This window comes from Sphaerodactylus townsendi, linkage group LG16 (genome assembly GCF_021028975.2).
Source record: "Sphaerodactylus townsendi isolate TG3544 linkage group LG16, MPM_Stown_v2.3, whole genome shotgun sequence".
Taxonomy (NCBI): Eukaryota; Metazoa; Chordata; class Lepidosauria; order Squamata; family Sphaerodactylidae; genus Sphaerodactylus; species Sphaerodactylus townsendi.
Window position 1 is genome coordinate 9,326,410 of NC_059440.1, and position 18,665 is coordinate 9,345,074.

Below are 18,665 nucleotides of genomic sequence, written 5' to 3' on the forward strand. Positions count from 1 at the left end.
TAAGGTTTACAACAGAAGTGTCTCCGTGAGTCTGCAGCCCTACTACCAAGTGCAGAGTCCTTATCTCCAGGAGTCAAACCCACGGGATCTCTCCCTCAATCTTACCCCATTGTAAATGGATCCAGCAGATCCCTGCGCTTGCTGAACTGACAACATTGGAAAGAACACAGCTTAACGTGCTCACGGAAGGTAATGAAATATCCCCCTCCCCCGTTTTAAGTAACAGACAAAATGAAAAATATCTGTTTTTACATTTTGGCAGCGCTTGTAACTTTCCAGCCTTGCCCTGACTCATAGCGAACACCCGATTCTCATCTGAGTGAGAAAGCGGGTGTCACCAGCCCTTAATAATGCCTAAAAAACTACATGGAAAAACTAGTGCCAGGTGATTAATTTGGGGGGAAGGGGGAGGTGTTGTACTGATGTCCTACAGGGTGATGGTAAAGAGGACAATCACTTCGAACTGCAGGCTATACTTCTGTCTTTAATTCTTCCAGGAGCAGCAGTGGCGTAGGAGATTAAGAACTCGTGTATCTAATCTGGAGGAACCGGGTTTGATTCCCAGCTCTGCCGCCTGAGCTGTGGAGGCTTATCTGGGGAATTCAGATTAGCCTGTACACTCCCACACACGCCAGCTGGGTGACCTTGGGCTAGTCACAGCTTCTCGGAGCTCTCTCAGCCCCACCTACCTCACAGGGTGTTTGTTGTGAGGGGGGAAGGGCAAGGAGATTGTAAGCCCCTTTGAGTCTCCTACAGGAGAGAAAGGGGGGATATAAATCCAAACTCTTCTTCTTCTAAAGATCCCTACCATCGTACAGAGATGCCTTGTGGCAGTCATCTTGCAGTTGTGCTAGTTTTCTTCTTCGAGAACTTTTTCTGGAGGTGATTATTTAAATACAATATATTCCTCCGCTTGCAATCTGAAGTGGTGTAGTCAGAGGAAGAAGAAAAAAAGAAGAGTTTGGATTTACACCCCACCTTTCCTTCCTGCAAGGAGACTCAAGGAGGCTTATCAGCTCCTTTTCCTTCCTCTCCCCACAAGAGACACCTTGTGAGGTAGGTGGGGCTGAAAGAGTTCCGAAGAACTGACCAGCTCAAGATCACCCGGCAGGAATGTAGGAGTGTGGAAACACATCTGGTTCACCAGATAAGCCCCTGACACTCAGGTAGAGGAGTGGGGAAACAAACCCGATTCTCCAGATCAGAATCCACCTGCTCTTAACTACTACACCATGCTGGCTCTTATTGCCTCAGGACTCTACTGCACGGACAGACTGGGTCTCTATTATATGTGGAAATCTACGTACAATCAGTCCATATAACATACTGCTTAGGACTAGCTTGGTATGACACTACATAAAGTGTACTACACAGGAAGCCCGTATCAACCAACTTTTGGAGGAAGCAGGGCGCCTTGTCTGTGATGAAACTCAAAGTACTCCTTGCAGATGCTGAAGAAAGACAGGCTGTCTCTCTGAAAAGATGATGACAGTATAGTTTATCATGATGACTGGATCAAGGGGTTCTCTTCACAGAATGTTGGAGACAAGAGGGGCAGAAGAAAAACACACAATGTGAATTTTAGATGTTCTGAGGGAGGAAAACAGATCTAAAACTCACTGTAATTTTCCCCAGACTTACCTGTAAGCTGCAATTATGCTTGTGTTTGGAGATCAGACAAGTGATATCTAGGCCTCCATTTTAATACCTAAAATTCTAAACAGGTCCACCTGTCGTTTGTTTGGCCAGCACGCCGGGATGTTTAAGAAAAACAGCGCCAGCACAAACACCTCTTCCAGTGCTTTATGGGTGACAATTTCCTGTTGTGCTGAGAGGATTGATAGATGGAAACTTCCTGTTCTTTTGTATTATTTCTACTTATCAACAGGTCGTTTATTAAAGAACCATACAGAGTCAGCAGTCTGGCAAGGGGTTTCTGCTTGACCGCTATCGCGGCATTCTTTGGGGGCACAAAGCTTGCAGTTTTAATATTTTCTGGAAGGGTGAGGGAGGAATCTCAGACGTGCACTAAAATGCAGGAAATTTGCTGGCCCCTAAAAGGAAAGGAACTGATACTGAATGAGAATGGCAGAGTTTGTGGGGAACTCCCCAGACTTCAAACCCAACAGTGTCTTCCTGATTTCACTTTATTCCCTGAACTTCCATTCTCCCATTTTTACAGTGAGCATAATCAGAGCCAGCACTGCTATAGTGTTTAGAGACCAGAACTGCAGAGATCTTGGTTCAAATCCCCATTCAGCAGAGAAGCCCACTGGTTAAGTCACTCCTCTGTGGTCAAACCTACCTCACAGGGTTGTAATAAAGACAAAATGGGAGGGAACAGAACCACAGATGTGATTCTGAACTGCATGGAGAGAGAGAGAAGAACAAGATGTAATAAATGAATAGCCAGCATAATGTCGTGATTAAGGCCTCTTCCGCACATGCAGAATAATCACTTTCAATCCACTTTCACAATTGTTTGCAAGCAGATTTTGCTATTTCTCAAAGTGCACTGGAAGTGGATTGAAAGTGCATTATTCTGCATGTGCGGAAGGGGCCTCTGAGTACTTGTGGAGGCGGGCAATGGCAAGCTACCTTTAAAAGTCTCTTGTCTTGAAAACTCTGAGGTCACCACAAGTCAGCTATGACTTTGCAGCACTTTTCACCACTATCAGCCCACAAGCAAAACGCAGCCCCAGTATGAGAATGTGTGTCCATCAAGAGAAAGTGCAATGTAATAGGTGCAAAACTTGTGGAAGGCAAGCTACAATGGGGCCTTTGGGACTGTCTCTGGAAGGCTGTTCTCAAACCCAACTGCTGCACGAGACAAGGTTTGGGAATGGGCAGAAACAGAACATGCCACCCAAAAGGGGGTTGGGGGGCAGAAGGGAAAGGAGGAACCACTGCAAAGAAAACAAAGGAGGCCTGGCTTCAGAGAGGACTCGGGAGGAAGCCAATTGGAGAGTCACTCGGATTATTAATTGGCTCATAAAAGGAAGACGCAACACTCCATCTCTTCAAGAAAGGGAAAAAGTTCCTTGCTGCTTCAAAGTTTAACCGATGACGTACTGGCTTTGTATTCAAAAGGAGAGCCTGCCTGGGGAGCCAAAACATCATTAAAGGAGAGCCAGGAGTGAAAGGCACAATTATGAAACGACAAAGAAAAATTTTTTTGTCGTTCGGGTGCTCCGCGCTAACCTCAACAACCTAACAGCTCGACAAGGTCTCTCACATCTGCCCTCAAAGCCTGTGGGATGCTGAAAGGCATCGCTCCTGAACATCTCTTTACACTCTTTATCTTGGAATCAGACAGAGTTGCGCATGTTTCTTTCCAAGAGATGGTGGCATCGTCTTCCAGAGCAAAGAGGACTGCATGGGAATTGTTGGTCTGAATAGCCCACATTGGATTCAAACAGTCCTGAGAAAAAAGAATGGTGATTGCTGGCTGGAGGGTTTAAAGCCGGGGTCTGCAACCTGTGGCTCTCCAGATGTTCATGGACTACAATTCCCATTAGCCAATTAGCCATGCTGGCAGGGCTGATGTGATTTGTAGTCCATGAGCATCTGGAGAGCCACAGGTTGCAGACCCCTGGTTTAAAGGAAAGCACTGAGACTTGACAGGGCTACCGACCGCACTGATCTGCTCCAACTACACAGTTGTGAAAGGCTACACACTGTCAGCTTCTCAAAATAACATGTTGTGCAGTATGTGAAGGCGAGACACTACATACTGCTTTTATTACTTAGTAATACAGCAGGACAACAGTTGCACTGCTTGTTACAAGAGAATCATAGTTCTATTTGTAATTTATTGTGTCAGTGATTGAGATAATTTAAGGGATAAGAACATACTTGATCAAAGCCAACAAGGACAAATCTCCTGGAATGTTTCTTACATTTTGACACATTATAACGTGGTAGGAGTAGAATTTATTAATCACAAAGCATCACCACCTTCAAGTTTTCAAAATTTCTACTAACTCCACCATTTTGCACCAGATTTTTCTGCAATTCAACCGAGTTATACCTCTGTGAGCCAGACATTTGCTCACAGCCTAAACAACCCCACAGGGTTATTATAAGGATAAAATGCTAAAGAGGGGAATGATGTAAACAGCTCTGAGTCCCCGCTGAAGAGACAGACAGGGTAGAAATTAAATAAATAAATAACTATATAACCGCTATGCTTATTCAGTCTTTGATTAATTGGAGCCTCTGGTGGAAAACTCTTATCAAATGCCCAGTCTAATCCAGTAAAGCGTTCAGCTTTGCCATCCTTGAGACCAAAAAAGCAATCACGCTCTACTCAACTTGCACTAAACACAGATACTTATCCTTAAGGAAGAGGCAGAACAAGGGTACCTTCCTCAGGAATTCAAAGCTGTGTAATAGCTTTGCTAGACGCTGCAACTTTGCCGACAGGACAGATGGAACCGGGCTGCAAAGGAACCCTTAATGAAATATGCATAGTGACACTGAAAAAGGAAGAAAAGTTTTCTATCTAATATACAATCACCGCGACCTAGTCAGGTGTGCAGGTCTGCCGGCACAAACTTCATTAGAGTTCAGTTATAAATACACCATTTTCAGACCTTCAAGGCAGAGGTTTTTGCTGATAATGGAGCAGCCAGGAAATGAAACCCCTCCTGGACGCAGCTCCTTATCTTGAAAGGGCCTAAAATTATTGCTGAACTAATAAAGTAATTTTGTTGTGTGTTTTTTTTTAAAAAATGATCCATTTTTGTTGATGATAAAGGCAGCCATGAGATTTATTACTACTTTGTGGACTGTGAAACAATATGCGGAGCTCTGCAAGCGATCGACGCTACCACCCGTTTTCACAGCGACGCTTGCTGAAAGGGTTAGTGGAAACAGATCTGTGCAAACTACTGGTATCGGAATTATGTTATTCTGAAAAAAGGACCAAACCAGTAACACTGTCTCTTCGTTAAAACGCATATTTCTGTTTTCTTTCTGAATTAGAACTTTAGATTAGAAATTAGTAAAGTGTTCCCGATTTTTCATTAGAAATGATCAGACCAGAGATCTTAAGGAGGGAGGGGAGCTTAAGGAGGGAGCATCATTAATGCAGAATAGGAAAGCACTAAATACAATATCTGGGAGACTTAAAGTTATAGTTAAAATTCTGCCTTCATGTTTCCCCCTTATCCCTGTGAAGAGTGTTAAGGAAGAGACTCCATTTCTCTTTAAATGCAAACTGAAGGAAGAGGTCCACAGTATCCCTGAGAGAGCAAAGCTGTGCCCCAGCTATTTCTGCTGCTCCATAGAGATCAATGGGAACATCTGACATTGAGCAGCAGTGGCGTAGTGGTTAAGAGCAGGTGCATTCTAATCTGGAGGAACCGGGTTTGATTCCCCGCTCTGCCGCCTGAGCTGTGGAGGCTTATCTGGGGGAATTCAGATTAGCCTGTACACTCCAACACATGCCAGCTGAGTGACCTGGGGCTAGTCCCAGTTCTTCGGAGCTCTCTCAGCCCCACCTACCTCACAGGGTGTTTGTTGTGAGGGGGGAAGGGAAAGGAGTTTGAAAGCCCCTTTGAGTCTCCTATAGGAGAGAAAGGGGGGATATAAATCCAACTCTTCTTCTACCTATCTGGGTATCTATTACCAAGCAACACTTAAAAATGTAGCTTAGGACAATACCGATAATGGGTGTAATGGTTAGTATGTCAAGACTAGACCTGGGAAAGTCACAGGTTCAAATCCTCACTTATTAAAAAAAAAACCCTCACTGACCAGTCTCTCTTTCTCAATCACTTTATGCTATGAGGTTTTAAAAAATGGAGACAGGGAGGATCTTAAGCTCCTGGGATAAAGTGTAGGATAAAAATGTACTATATCAATAAATTCTTATTCTTTTCATTACGCTTGGCAGAGCACTTTGCAAAAATCAAGGCTATTTATAAAATACGAACATCTTCCAACTACCAGCAAATTATTTTCTTGCTGCTCTTTTCGAGAAGAGCAGCGAGATAGATTTAATTGCAGGTTTCGTGGCCTGCAGCACCCTCTCCTGGAATATCTGATTAATTATTTATTATTATTATCAACTCTATCAGGGAGATTCAAAGCAGACTACAAAGTATGTAAAGCAATTCAGTCAGCAAAGAATAAACAATGTTGTAGGAACAGGATTAAAGAACTGGGAAAACAATGCAAACAAAAACCAGTCTAAGGTATGACATACCACGATGATAACATTTGTTATAAAGACAGAAGACATGGGAGGGGATTCGTACAATAACCAAACTACATTATTATTTTTATAGGGTTAGCACCCCTATCCCTTGAAGGGATCTCCGGCACTGTTCCATTATACTGCATTACTGGTTTTGGTGGGTTTTTTGGGCTGCGTGGCCGTGGTCTGGTAGATCTTGTTCCTAACGTTTCGCCTGCATCTGTGGCTGGCATCTTCAGAGGTGTATCACAGAGGGAAGCAGCACACTCTTCTCTGTGATACACCTCTGAAGATACCAGCCACGGATGCAGGCGAAACGTTAGGAACAAGATCTACCAGACCACGGCCACGCAGCCCGGAAAAACCCACCACAACCAGTTGAATCCGGCCCTGAAAGCTTTCGATAATACATACTGCATTACCTTTGTAAAAATGCATCCCGCCCATTTCTGTTTTGCACATTCAGTAGAGTGACAGAAGTAGAGAACCTTCCTGACCACTGCAGGCAGGCTGTTCCCCACCGTGGGAACGTCCGTGAATGAGCACTTGCTGATTTGACCCATTTGCAGGAGAGCACCTAAAGGGCCAAACTAAACACGACAGCATCCTGGGCCACCACAGAGATGCCACCAATACCATGTTAAAGACATTCTAAAATGCCGTGGGGGTCTGATTTTAATCCGGTCCACACTGTGGCACTCGTGTTCCCACCCCTTTGCTTTTTCAAGAGGTGAAATTTTTTTGCCACGGACAGAGTATCAAAACTGCACCTTCATACTGCCAGATGTATTGATGGAGATTTCAGTTTTTTAAATAAAGACACTCCATAATCATATGTTTAACAGTTTCGACTTTTGTCATGTGAGCACCTACATGTTCTAGAGTATGGCATTGTTTAATAACTAAGGTAACAAAGATGTAGGTAACGTCTAAATAAGCATTAACATACAAACCACGTAACCCACTGGCAGCCAATTTAAGTGTGGTATTTCTTATTTGTATAATAAGGAACAATGCTCATAACATACAATAATATAATTCACTGTTGTATCATCACATGAATGATTTTTCTCTTTTTTCATTCAATAATCTAAACTAAACCTTTTCTCTTTTTTCATTCAATAGTCCTTTCAAAGGTCTATTGGACTATTGAATGAAAAAAGAGAAAAGGTTTAGTTTAGATTATTGAATGAAAAAAGAGAAAAATAATTCATGTGATGATAGAATTATAATTATTATATTATGAGCATTGTAACTATTACTCTAAATAGAAAATACCACACTTAAATTGCGCTGCCAATGGTAAATGTTTATATATTAATGTTTAATAACTGCCTGCAAAAACTACAGAAGGAAGGGCATCCATTCTTGCCAAAGTAAAAGCGCTTCTGAACTTTGGCACTGTCAAACCATAGAAATGCTTCCGCAGTGGCACTGAAAGGGCCATGCCCCAAAAGGATGCTGAGCACCCTACAGCCCCTAAAGAATGTATTATTAAAATCCAAATTCTTTACACCCATTTTGATTTGACACCTTTGCCTGGGGATATTACCCCAGATTAACTGACCCAGCTCCCCACACTTGATCCAGACAGTTGGACAAATGCAAAGCTGTTGCATTATATAAGGAGACAAGATTCAATGCCATACCTTCTTTAGCTTTTCTTATAACCTGGACTTAAGGATGGTATCAAATGCTGATTTAAGATCCATAAAGGCGACTGCCAATGTGCCTTCTCCAAAGCTCGTATATTTATCTTCTAAATATTGACGGGTACGATAGTGATCAATTGTACTTGCTCCTTTCCTGAAACCTGCCTGCTCATTCTTAGGTTCTGCTTTTTTAAAAAAAGCATTGTGGCATAAACTTTTCCAGTGGTGGACAATAGGCTTACCGAATGATAATTTGTTGTGTTCATTGTATCCCCTTTTTTAAAAAAACTGGGACAATTATCATCCTGCACCATACTTCAGACTTCCTGTCTTATTTATCTGTAAAGATGGGGCCAGAATCTGTGACCACCAATCTTGGTCAGTTTTGAACAATTCCACTGGCATTAGGTCAGAACCAGCTGCTTTCCCCTTTTTTTGTTGCTTAATCAAGATCTTGATCTCTCTAATCATTACTGGGGGCCAATTTCTTTGTACCTGGGGGCCATTTCAGCCTGCCATCCAGATCATCACCATTTTTATATGCAAAATCGGTAGTAAAAAAAGGCTTCCCAGATGACTGCTGAAATATGGAAAGGTACAAGAAACCTTGTATTTAAATGTATTAATATTCAACAGTTTTTAATGTCTGCTTTTCAGTTTCAAAATACTTGGTAATATCCCCTTTCTATTTGAGTTATCTATAAACAGAGGTGTAGCTCCAAGGGGGGTGGGCGCAACGCACTGGGGGGGCGGGCACGTGCTCCTCGGGGGGTGTGGCGAGGGCATGGCCATTCCAGGGGCGGGGGCAGAGGACGCACTGGTACACCGGGCACTTTCCCCCCTTGCTACACCTCTGTTTATGAACCTGAATTGTCAATCTAGCTGACTATGAAGACTCCTGATTGCCCTTCCAAATGCCTTGCCATCAGCATCGTGCCAGTTATTTCTAGCAGATATGCCACGTCCCTTAAACTTTGTTCTACCTGCTTCTAGCACTGGGTGAAGGAGATCAATTAGCTCAGTGAGGAATTCCATATCTCCCATGTTCTTAATTACTTGGGCTCCTATATGGCTAATTTGATCAAGCCCATTTGTACTTTCACTTTCTCTTCCATAGCTTCACTCCAAATAAGGCTGTTATTGTGACAAAGAGCACAAAGTGGCAAGTGTGTATCTGTAGCAACAAATACACTGGACAGTGATCACCACCCAAGTAGCCCATTATTTTCAGTTTCAGTTCTTTTAAGAAGATCAGCAGAAGCAACAAAATAATCCACCTCACTTGCCCCTTTATGCATGGGCAATCTCCCTTTTCATCAAACTGAGTACAGTATGTTCATTTAATATCACTAAATCATTAGGAAAAATTAGCAGCAGTTTTTTTGTGGAAGAGAATGTAATGCACAAGCTTAGGAAAACCATGTGCAAGGCAGGACAGTATGTTGGTCTAATAATCCATTTAAAAGGCTGTCAAGCAACTAAGTTACATCTACGCTTCATAAGTGTGGTGTTCCTCTATGACTCAGAGTCCACTCTTATACATGTTTACTCAGAAGGAGGCCTTGCTAAGATGAATGAGAGTTATCACCTAGTAATCGTACTGCCTCCATAAAGTGACTAAGCAGAAACTTTCTGAAAGAATAAACTTCCCACGATTGACTCCTGTAGTAAACAGAAGACATTCGCTGCACTCTGGTCCACAGGTCAGCTTGTAAAAATTTCAAAAACAGAAATATGACTTTGTAAACACTCTCTATCCCTGCCCAGCATTTACAAATCCTGAAAATTGTTATGCGTGTGTTTGGCTTTATTCTCAGAAACAGATCCTCAAATTTAAAAGCCCTTCTCATAAAATTCAATTCGATACTACTTTTAAGATTAATATGGACAAGTGTAATGTTATTTTTGTACACTCCTGTACAAAAAATAACCTTCTGCAATTAACTTGATGAATCATATCAGGTCACTATTCTTAATTGGATCTATGTCTTCTTATTTTCAATCATTTTTTATCTTAACGTTTTCTAGCCTTTTCATAAAACAGAAATATATATTATAAGTGATAGAGATGAGAACAGAACCTATGTAGTCAAATTTCAAGGATAAAAGCAAATAAACAAAAAGTCCAACTACCTCTCCTCTGATGGTACTGCCTAAGTCTGTCATGCTCCTTTCCACACAGAAAATGCAAGCAAGCAAGCAAGCAAAATTAATGGGTAGTCTTTGATATTTAACAATACAGCAAAAGATGTCAGCAATCTGAGTTATGAGACACACAAAACAAGTACATATGCTACGACTAATATTTCAGCCAGACTGGAATACTGCAAAGAAATTCACATGAGGTTGCTGAGGAAAACAGTTCAGAATTTCAGCTGGCCACAAATATGATAGAATGGATATCAACTGGTACCGTCCTCAAGGAATTCACAACACCTAGTTTGAAAGTGCTTTCCTGTTAGTTTCTACCTTCAATTCAAAGTGCTGCCATTTCATGATTGTCTAACAGTACCCAGAGCCCATGTGTGTGTATGTGTCAAGTGCCATCAAGTTGCTTCTGACTTATGGTGAACCTGCGAATTAATGAACTCCCAAATATCCAATTGCCTTCCTCAGGTCTTGCAAACAGAGGGCTGCGGCTTCCTTACTAGAGCCTGTCTATCTTATGTCAGAACGCTCTTTTCCTACTGCCTTCAATTTTTCCTAAGTATTATTGTCTTTTCCTGTGACTCTTGTCTTCTCACAACGTGACTAAAGTACAATAATCGCAATTTAGTTCATTCCACTTCTAAGGAGCGTTCAAACTTGACTTGATCAAGAATCAATATGGCCCCAAAGGACTACTATCTTGAGGCAGATCTACCTAGACGTACGAGCGGCTCTTGTATATTTCCTAATTCCAAAGCAACTTAATTTGACTAAGATGTTTTTGGTGCATTGATAAGTGCCCAAAATGGTTCTATGTCTTTGCTTATTCGGTTGTAGAGCTGTTTATGAATCTATTTTAATTTTAGACAGACAGACAGATAAAAAACAGTAACATAATAATACAGTACAGTAGGGCTGAACAAGTAACAATATGAATTTCACTAGTCCCACAATAAACCAGCAAATCAATAATAATCAACAATACTATCAGATTAACAGCCAATAACAAATTAATCCAGCTTAGCAACTTAACAGGCATGATAATTACTGTAACAAATGGGATAACATTTCATAACAACAATGATTCAGTAACGACAGTATAACATAACAATATCCTAACTGCAAATATCACAGCAACCCAAATCCACAATAAACATCATTTCATACCAAATAAATCATATACCATCACCAACTAAACAACCTCTTATATTTAACCTGATATAGCATAGAAAATAGATGGCGACTTCCTAATAATTTCATAGTCCAGAAACGACCTAAACAACAATCCTACCTACACTACCAAAAAACTAACTTAGTGAATACACATTAACTCAGTCTAACCCTAATTCTTATTTTCACTAACTAAACTCTACTTTTGACACCCCTACGTAAAAATCTAAAGAACCCCAATTTAACTACAGGCTACCTTGAAATAATTAAAAAATAATGTCCGAAAAAGTCCACAACGCTATGTGTGTAATGAATTTCAGCGTTCTTTACAGGGCTGTTCACCATGTTCTTAATGGGTGTGTCCCGCTCCTCAATAGGGACTCTCTGGTGTGTTTTGAGTGGAAGACTCTCAAAAATTTGTTCTGGGGGCCCTGCCACGCCCCCCCCCTCACCGCCATACCCCTGGCTCTGTCAATAGGAGCTTAACTACGCCACAAGGGGGGTCCCTGCCAATCGCTAATTCCATCTCTCCATCAAAGCGTCCTCGGGATAAGCGGCCGTTACCGCGTGTCCACCCTGGATCGCAAAAGGTCCAGGGGTCAACAAGCTAGCGCGGTCAAATGCCATTCGGGGGTTCCTGCCACCAACCCCTCCTCCCCGCCTCGCCAGTTCCAGAGTCTTCACCACGGACCTCCTTGCCATCTCACAACTCACCCAGATCGCCATCCGCCGAGTCCGAGAACCCGCCGTCACTGAAACGGACCAGGCTTCATCAGCCTCCATGCAACGCTGCGGACCTTTCACTGATAATTTTTTTTTCACTGATAATTTTTTTAACACAAACTTACCTCTTCATCAGAGTCATCCATGAAGACAGAATGTTTGATGAAGGTTTTCTGTTGGGCTTTCTTAGGAAAAATAAGACCATATCTGTGGAAAGAAAACAAAGATTTATTTGCCACCTCTCCATAAAATGCCCGCCAACTGGATGTTCAATGGCAATTTTCTTAAGCTGCATTAAGCGTGAACTGTGCAGGAGTGTACAACAGAGGTTGAACTTTGGGGACAATCCAAGACAGGAGGAGTGTGGTAATTAGAGTATCAGACTAAAACTGGGGAGAACCGTGTTCAATTCACTGCTCCGCCACGGAAGCTTGCTGGGTAATCGTTGACCACCCATTCTTGCTCAAACCAGCACACATCTGGGATAGGGAAGAAGAGTTTGGATTTATACCCCACCTTTCTCTCCTGTAAGGAGACTCAGGGTGGCTTACAAGCTCTTTTCCCTTCCTCTCCCCACAACAGGCACCTTGTGAGGTAGGTGAGGCTGAGAGAGTTCTGAGAGAACTGTGACTAGTCCAAGGTCACTCAGCAGGAATGTAGGAGTGTGGAAACACATCTGGTTCACCAGATAAGCCTCTGCCACTCAGGTGGAGGAGTGGGGAATCAAACCCGGTTCTCCAAATAAGAATCCACCTACTCTTAACCACTACACCACACTTGAAAGAAAGAGGAGTGTACAAAGTTGGCTCTGCTGCTTTACAGCAAACTGATGCTTGATTTATATATGAAGAATGCCCACAGGAGGTGCAGAATCATATTTTGAAATGTTCTCTTGTGTTAAAAATTCCCAGCAAACAGAAACTAGCATGACAGGGAGAAATGTTTTATCCCCTCTCTTTGCTTGCCATACCGATTATCTAAGACCTGATTTATATATGCTAATTTACCCTCTGAACCACATTTTCACATTATTCCACCTGTTATTCCACTCACTTTGCACTGTAACTAGAGGCTGTTTGCCCCATTAAATCGGTCAATTCACTGCATGAATATAGCTAAATCAAATCTGCACATAAATAAAACAACTGTTCTGAAGAAATACTTATTTGCAAGATGCAGCCGTAGACTAAGCATGGGAAGGAACGTATCAACCAGCATTTACAAGTCCTACGAGGAATACCAGCTTGCTTTGCAAATACATACATTGTATGGATACCTGGGTTACAATTTGCATATATTACTTTTTTTTTATTACTTCTATAATGCTTCAAGGTCTTTTTTAAATGGGAGGATGCCACAAGAACCAGTTTTAGGTTAGGCATCCAGTGGTGTGACCTTTGGCACTCAGATGTTATGGACCAATTCCCCAAACCAGCCTCCTGCCAATTGGCCATGCTGGCAGGGGCTGATGGGAATTGTAGTCCGCTGAACTGGAGATACCAAAGGCTCCCCACGTTTCCTGCGAAGATCCTACTCCAATATATCTGAACCCCCCCCCCCCCCCTTGGCTCTACAGAGTGCCTACCAAAATACCTTTATGCGATTCTTTTGGCAGCTAAGTGGCACCCTGGGTTAGGATAGCAGGTCCCTCGTACCCTCAACAGGGGCACAGGGGCGTAAGGGAGGTTGCCATCTCCAGGTTGGGAAACGCCTGGAGATTTGGGGACAGCCTAGGAAGGACAGGGACCCAAGATGGGCACCATGCCACAAAGTCCACCCGCCAAAGCAGTCATTTTATCCAGGGGAAGTGATAATGTAGTCTGGAAGCTGGCACCCCTACTGCTCTCCTAGTCCAGAGCAAACGGGTTCAAGCTGCCCCCTCGGCACCTTTCTTGGCCCTTCCCCCCCGTCCCCCGTCCCTTCACCCTCCAGTCTGACAGGGTCCTCATTTTTTTTTCAGACGGAAGGAGAGGAAGTCTTCTTCATCCAGCCTCCATCACGCCACCCCAATTTGGCTTTCCTATCCCCTCCTTCCTTATCAGGGAACTCCAGAATTGGACTACCTTCGGCCTCATCATCCCCTCTCAAAGCACGCCCGTTCTATCCTCGCGACAAACTTGAGGCAGCTTAGGGCAGGCAGTGCGCTGAGGGCGAGGATTCTGCACATGGTCAGAGGTCCTGGGCAGCCGCCGTGCAAGCCCACGGCGAGGCGCCCTTTCCCAGATGCGCCCCCCGCTCCTTCCCCTTCCCCGCCCAGCGCGCCGCCGCGCCATTTTGTCCCCTTGGGCTTCTTCCTCCCCGCCGTGAAATCGCCTCAGGCCGGCGCCCCTCCCCCACTCACTGCTTGCTCGGGGCCGCCATCTTGGCTGGCGGGCGGGCTCCGTCCCTGGCGCCGCCCTCGGGTGGAGCCTCGGCGGGCGGAGTCGGCGCGATGGAGGCGGGAGGGCGGCAGAGGAGGCCGCGGCTTCTCGTCGCCCGAGGCGGGATTGTGTGGCTCGGAAAGGCCTGTTTCGCCCCCGGAGGACGGCGGCGGCGGCGGCGGCTTCCCGCGCATTCTCTTCGAGGATGAGGCGCTCTGAAGATAATACTTCGCAGTTCGGTCCCCTTTGAAGCATACAACGTGCCGGGGATTTGGGGTTGCCAGCCTCCAGGCGGGCCCGGGAGATCTCCCGGAATGACAACGGATCTCCAGCCGACTCTTATCAATTTCCCTCGAGAAAATATTTAATTATTCATTCATTTGGATTGATACGCCGCCCTCCCCGAAAGGGCCCAGAGCGGCTTACAGGAATAAAACATAACAGGATAAAACTCGATGTGATAAACCATTAAAACACCCATGAATAACTACAATCAAATCCAAGCCGAATAAAATACAATTAAAATTAACATTTATTTCAAACTGAAAAAAAAAAAACTTAAAACCAGAATTAGGATTGGGGCCGGCTGTTTTGGAAGGCGGGGTATATTGCTTTTTGCTCTGCTGAGGTTCCCCGCCTCACTCCACCCTAATTCTCCAGGAATTTGCCAGCCTGGAGTTGTAGCAAATCCTGGAAACAGACAGAACCTTGAAAGCTTTTTACTTCGCTCCCCCAAAATACTAGAACTTGGAGGGGAATCCAATGAAGTCAATGGGCAGCATGGTTTGTTTTGTACTGTCAAGTCACAGCTGGCACAGGGGTTTCAAGGTAAGGGACGTTGGGAGGAGGCTGTTGTTTGCCTCCGCCTCATGACCCTGCTGTTTCTTGGAGGTCCCCCCAAAATATTAGCCATGATCAGGACTGACTGAGACTGTCACCTGGGGACTCGAACCTCGTTCTAGTCCAGTGGTGGTGAACCTATGGCACGGGTGCCAGAGGTGGCACTCAGAGCCCTCTCTATGGGCACTCACAGAGTGCCTCCCCGCCACACACATCTAGGCTGGCCTGGGTCGCTGGGCTCGATTATTAGCGTTAAACCTAAGACCTAGTTGTGGGGAGGCAGTGTAGGTAACCCTGTTAAGTGCTGATAAACCCCACGGATTTTCATGCAAAGAACTAAAGCGAGCTGGGAGTAAACTCAGTTGCTGGCAATGGGACTTGCTTCTGAGTAAACCCTCCTAGGGTCGTGACTCACCCGTTGGAAGAGTTGCACGGTTGCTTCAAAGCAAAGCCACTGACTACCACCAAGCTTACTCCCGAGTAACACATACATGGAGCCAACCGTTTTTTCTAAACTAAAGCCTCAGTATTCAGGTTAAATTGCCGTGTTGGCACTTTGCGATAAATAAGTGGGTTTTGGTTTACAATTTGGGCACTCAGTCTCGAAAAGGTTCGCCATCACTGTTCTAGTCCAACATATCAACCTGCACACCACACAGTAGACTTAAGATGGACAAAAGGGAATGCTTCAATGCTTAACAAATAAGATTAAGAGGTGGAATTCAGTATCAGTGTGCGTGACAGCCACAGGCACAGATCTCTTTAGAGGGGGTCAGACATCTTTGGATGGTCAGTGTTGAAGCGTGCTGGGCCATGGTGGCTAAAGACCGCCTCGCTGTCAGCCTCAGTAAACTTCTGAATATCAGTGGGCAACTGGCAAGGCCTTGGCCTCTGGGCTTTATTTCTGCTCCTCCCAGCCTCCCCCTACCCACACAACAGCAGCGTCTCCCACTCTTTGGACTTCCATTTCAAAACAATCAGAAAGGCTTAAAAAATTTTTAACGCAGAAGGTGAAATTGACATGGCCTAACCAAGTAAGATGGTGGAGAGAAAAAAAGGCTAAAAATGGGAATCACTCCCTGGATTGAAAACCCCCACCGGCAATACTATACTATCAACCACACCTTTGCATAGCAAGTTCCACCCAAACACTTGCTGATATTGGTTCCCCACCTGGGGACATGACAATGTATACCCCGCCAAAACATTCCCTTCTCACTGGATACAGTGTGTAACAGATTTCCCTCTGTGATACACCTCTGAAGATGCCAGCCACAGATGCAGGCGAAACGTTAGGAACAAGATCCACCAGACCCCGGCCACACAGCCCAGAAAACCCACCACAATCAACCAAAAAAAGGCTAAACAATCAAAATAGACAGCAGGTCCACCAAGGGCCAGAATCAAACAACAAAAAGCAAATAGTTGCACCTGGGCAATCCCCAAACAATCCCAAATATGGGTGCTGTGTGGTTTCCGGGCTGTATGGCCGTGTTCTAGCATTCTCTCCTGACGTTTCGCCTGCGTCTGTGGCTGGCATCTTCAGAGGATCTGATGTTGGGAAAGCAAGTGGAGTATATATACCTGTTGGAGTGTCCAGGGTGGGTGGGGAAACTTTGTCTGTGAGTAACAAAGGCGGCAACCAGGTCAATAGTTGAGGGCATCTGAATAGAAGTATGAGTAACAATGAAGACTATAGCCTGGGAGTAACCCTGTAGATAGCAAGGTCACTGGTGGGAGCATCTGAATAGAAGTATCCTGGCCTTTGTTTCTTTTTTCTATGGTCATCATTCATCTTTTGTCTATGGTCATCATAGTCTTCATTGTTACTCATACTTCTATTCAGATGCCCTCAACTATTGACCTGGTTGCCGCCTTTGTTACTCACAGACAAGGTTTCCCCACCCACCCTGGACACTCCAACAGGTATATATACTCCACTTGCTTTCCCAACATCAGATCCTCTGAAGATGCCAGCCACAGACGCAGGCGAAACGTCAGGAGAGAATGCTGCTAGAACACGGCCATACAGCCCGGAAACCACACAGCACCCCAGTGATTCCGGCCGTGAAAGCCTTCGACAATACAATCCCAAATATCCAAGTATTTAATTTAAAGGACTCAAAACATATGCAAAACAAGTTTACAGGCAAGTAGGTGCATATATATAAATAGTATAGATCAGTCCATGCAAATCGACGAACCGCCAGGTTTTCTTGCTAATTTTGTGAGTTAGTATGCACTTCTTCAGTTCATGCAGTCTGCTTGCCTTTGGGACATGGTATACCTTTTATTCAGATTAAATGACCTACACGTGTTGAAGTGATTTGTACGCATCAGGATTCGTCATCTGCAACCCTGTCCTTTTCTGATCTGAAAACAGGCAATATCAAGGTTGACTGGCAAAAGTCCCGGTAAGTCAAGCCCTCTTTACCTACTTGTTCCCTCTCAAGTTCAGGAATGGCTGGGGTTGTGTAAACCTCTGTACACCTTGGGCTAGCTATGAGGTCTGTGTGGTTATCAAGTTGTGAATTAGTAGGCAAGGGTCAGTACTGAGGACCAGCCTTGGTGATTCACTGCCTTATTTGGATGGTTGGTTGTCAGCGATAGTGGAGTAAGCTACAAACTGTGCAGCTATGTGCCTATATAGCAAGGATACAATCAGATTTATTGTCGAAGGCTTTCACGGCCGGAATCACTGGGGTGCTGTGTGGTTTCTGGGCTGTATGGCCATGTTCTAGCAGCCTTCTCTCCTGACGTTTCGCCTGCATCTGTGGCTGGCATCTTCAGAGGATCTGAAGATGCCAGCCACAGATGCAGGCAAAACGTCAGGAGAGAATGCTGCTAGAACATGGCCATACAGCCCGGAAACCACACAGCACCCCACACAATCAGATTTCTTATCCCTGCTGGCTGGACTCAAAATGCCCATTCCAATTCCACTTATCCTGTACATGAACTGAACCCGTGAGCTTTTGTTTTCAAAACTTTCCCATTTCCCTGTGTTGAATTCTTCCTGTCGAAACTAGAACTTTTCAGTGTTATTCTTGCATTGGTTGTGTTTCAATGAGGTATAAGATAAAAAATTTTCTGAACTAAATAAATTGGGAACACCAGCAGGAGGAGGAAAGTGAAAAAATGCTCAGAACAGTCCTCAAAAAATCATATTCATGCATTCATATTTTAAAAAGACAAACTAGGTACGTGTCGAAAACACTCTCTCCTCAGTTATATTAGAAACAGTGATTTGTATTCTTGCTGAATTGCTGGTGAGCTGATAAGGATCCGTTCTTATCAGGATATCTTTCAGGACATTGTTCCCATGGACATAATTACCAAGTACTTGAACCGCCTCTCTTCCCCTTCCCAGCCCCCTTCAAGAGATTCACTTCATGCTGCAGAAACAGGCATGAGATAATCACAAAGATTTTTTTAAAAAAAACGTAATAATGCCATAATCAATTTATCAGGGAAAGTTAAAAGCAACCTCAAATTACAAAATGTTTGGCAGACGTGTCATTGTTTTTTGTCCCTTTAAAAAAAACCTAAACAAAGCAAAACGAGTTTAAT

General features: G+C 44.0%; 1 protein-coding gene across 1 annotated transcript in view; it reads right to left on the reverse strand.

The window, feature by feature from the left end:
- Positions 1 to 14,369, reverse strand: part of NSRP1 (nuclear speckle splicing regulatory protein 1) — a 29,567-nt gene extending 15,198 nt beyond the window's left edge. Inside the window, exons 1-2 of the mRNA XM_048519150.1 lie at positions 14,237 to 14,369; positions 12,021 to 12,102 (exon numbers count right to left, since the gene is read on the reverse strand). Of these exons, the coding sequence (XP_048375107.1) occupies positions 12,021 to 12,102; positions 14,237 to 14,256 (102 nt within the window). The 5' untranslated portion in view covers positions 14,257 to 14,369. The remainder of the gene's footprint in view (positions 1 to 12,020; positions 12,103 to 14,236) is intronic.
- Between the last annotated feature and the right edge of the window lie 4,296 nt (positions 14,370 to 18,665).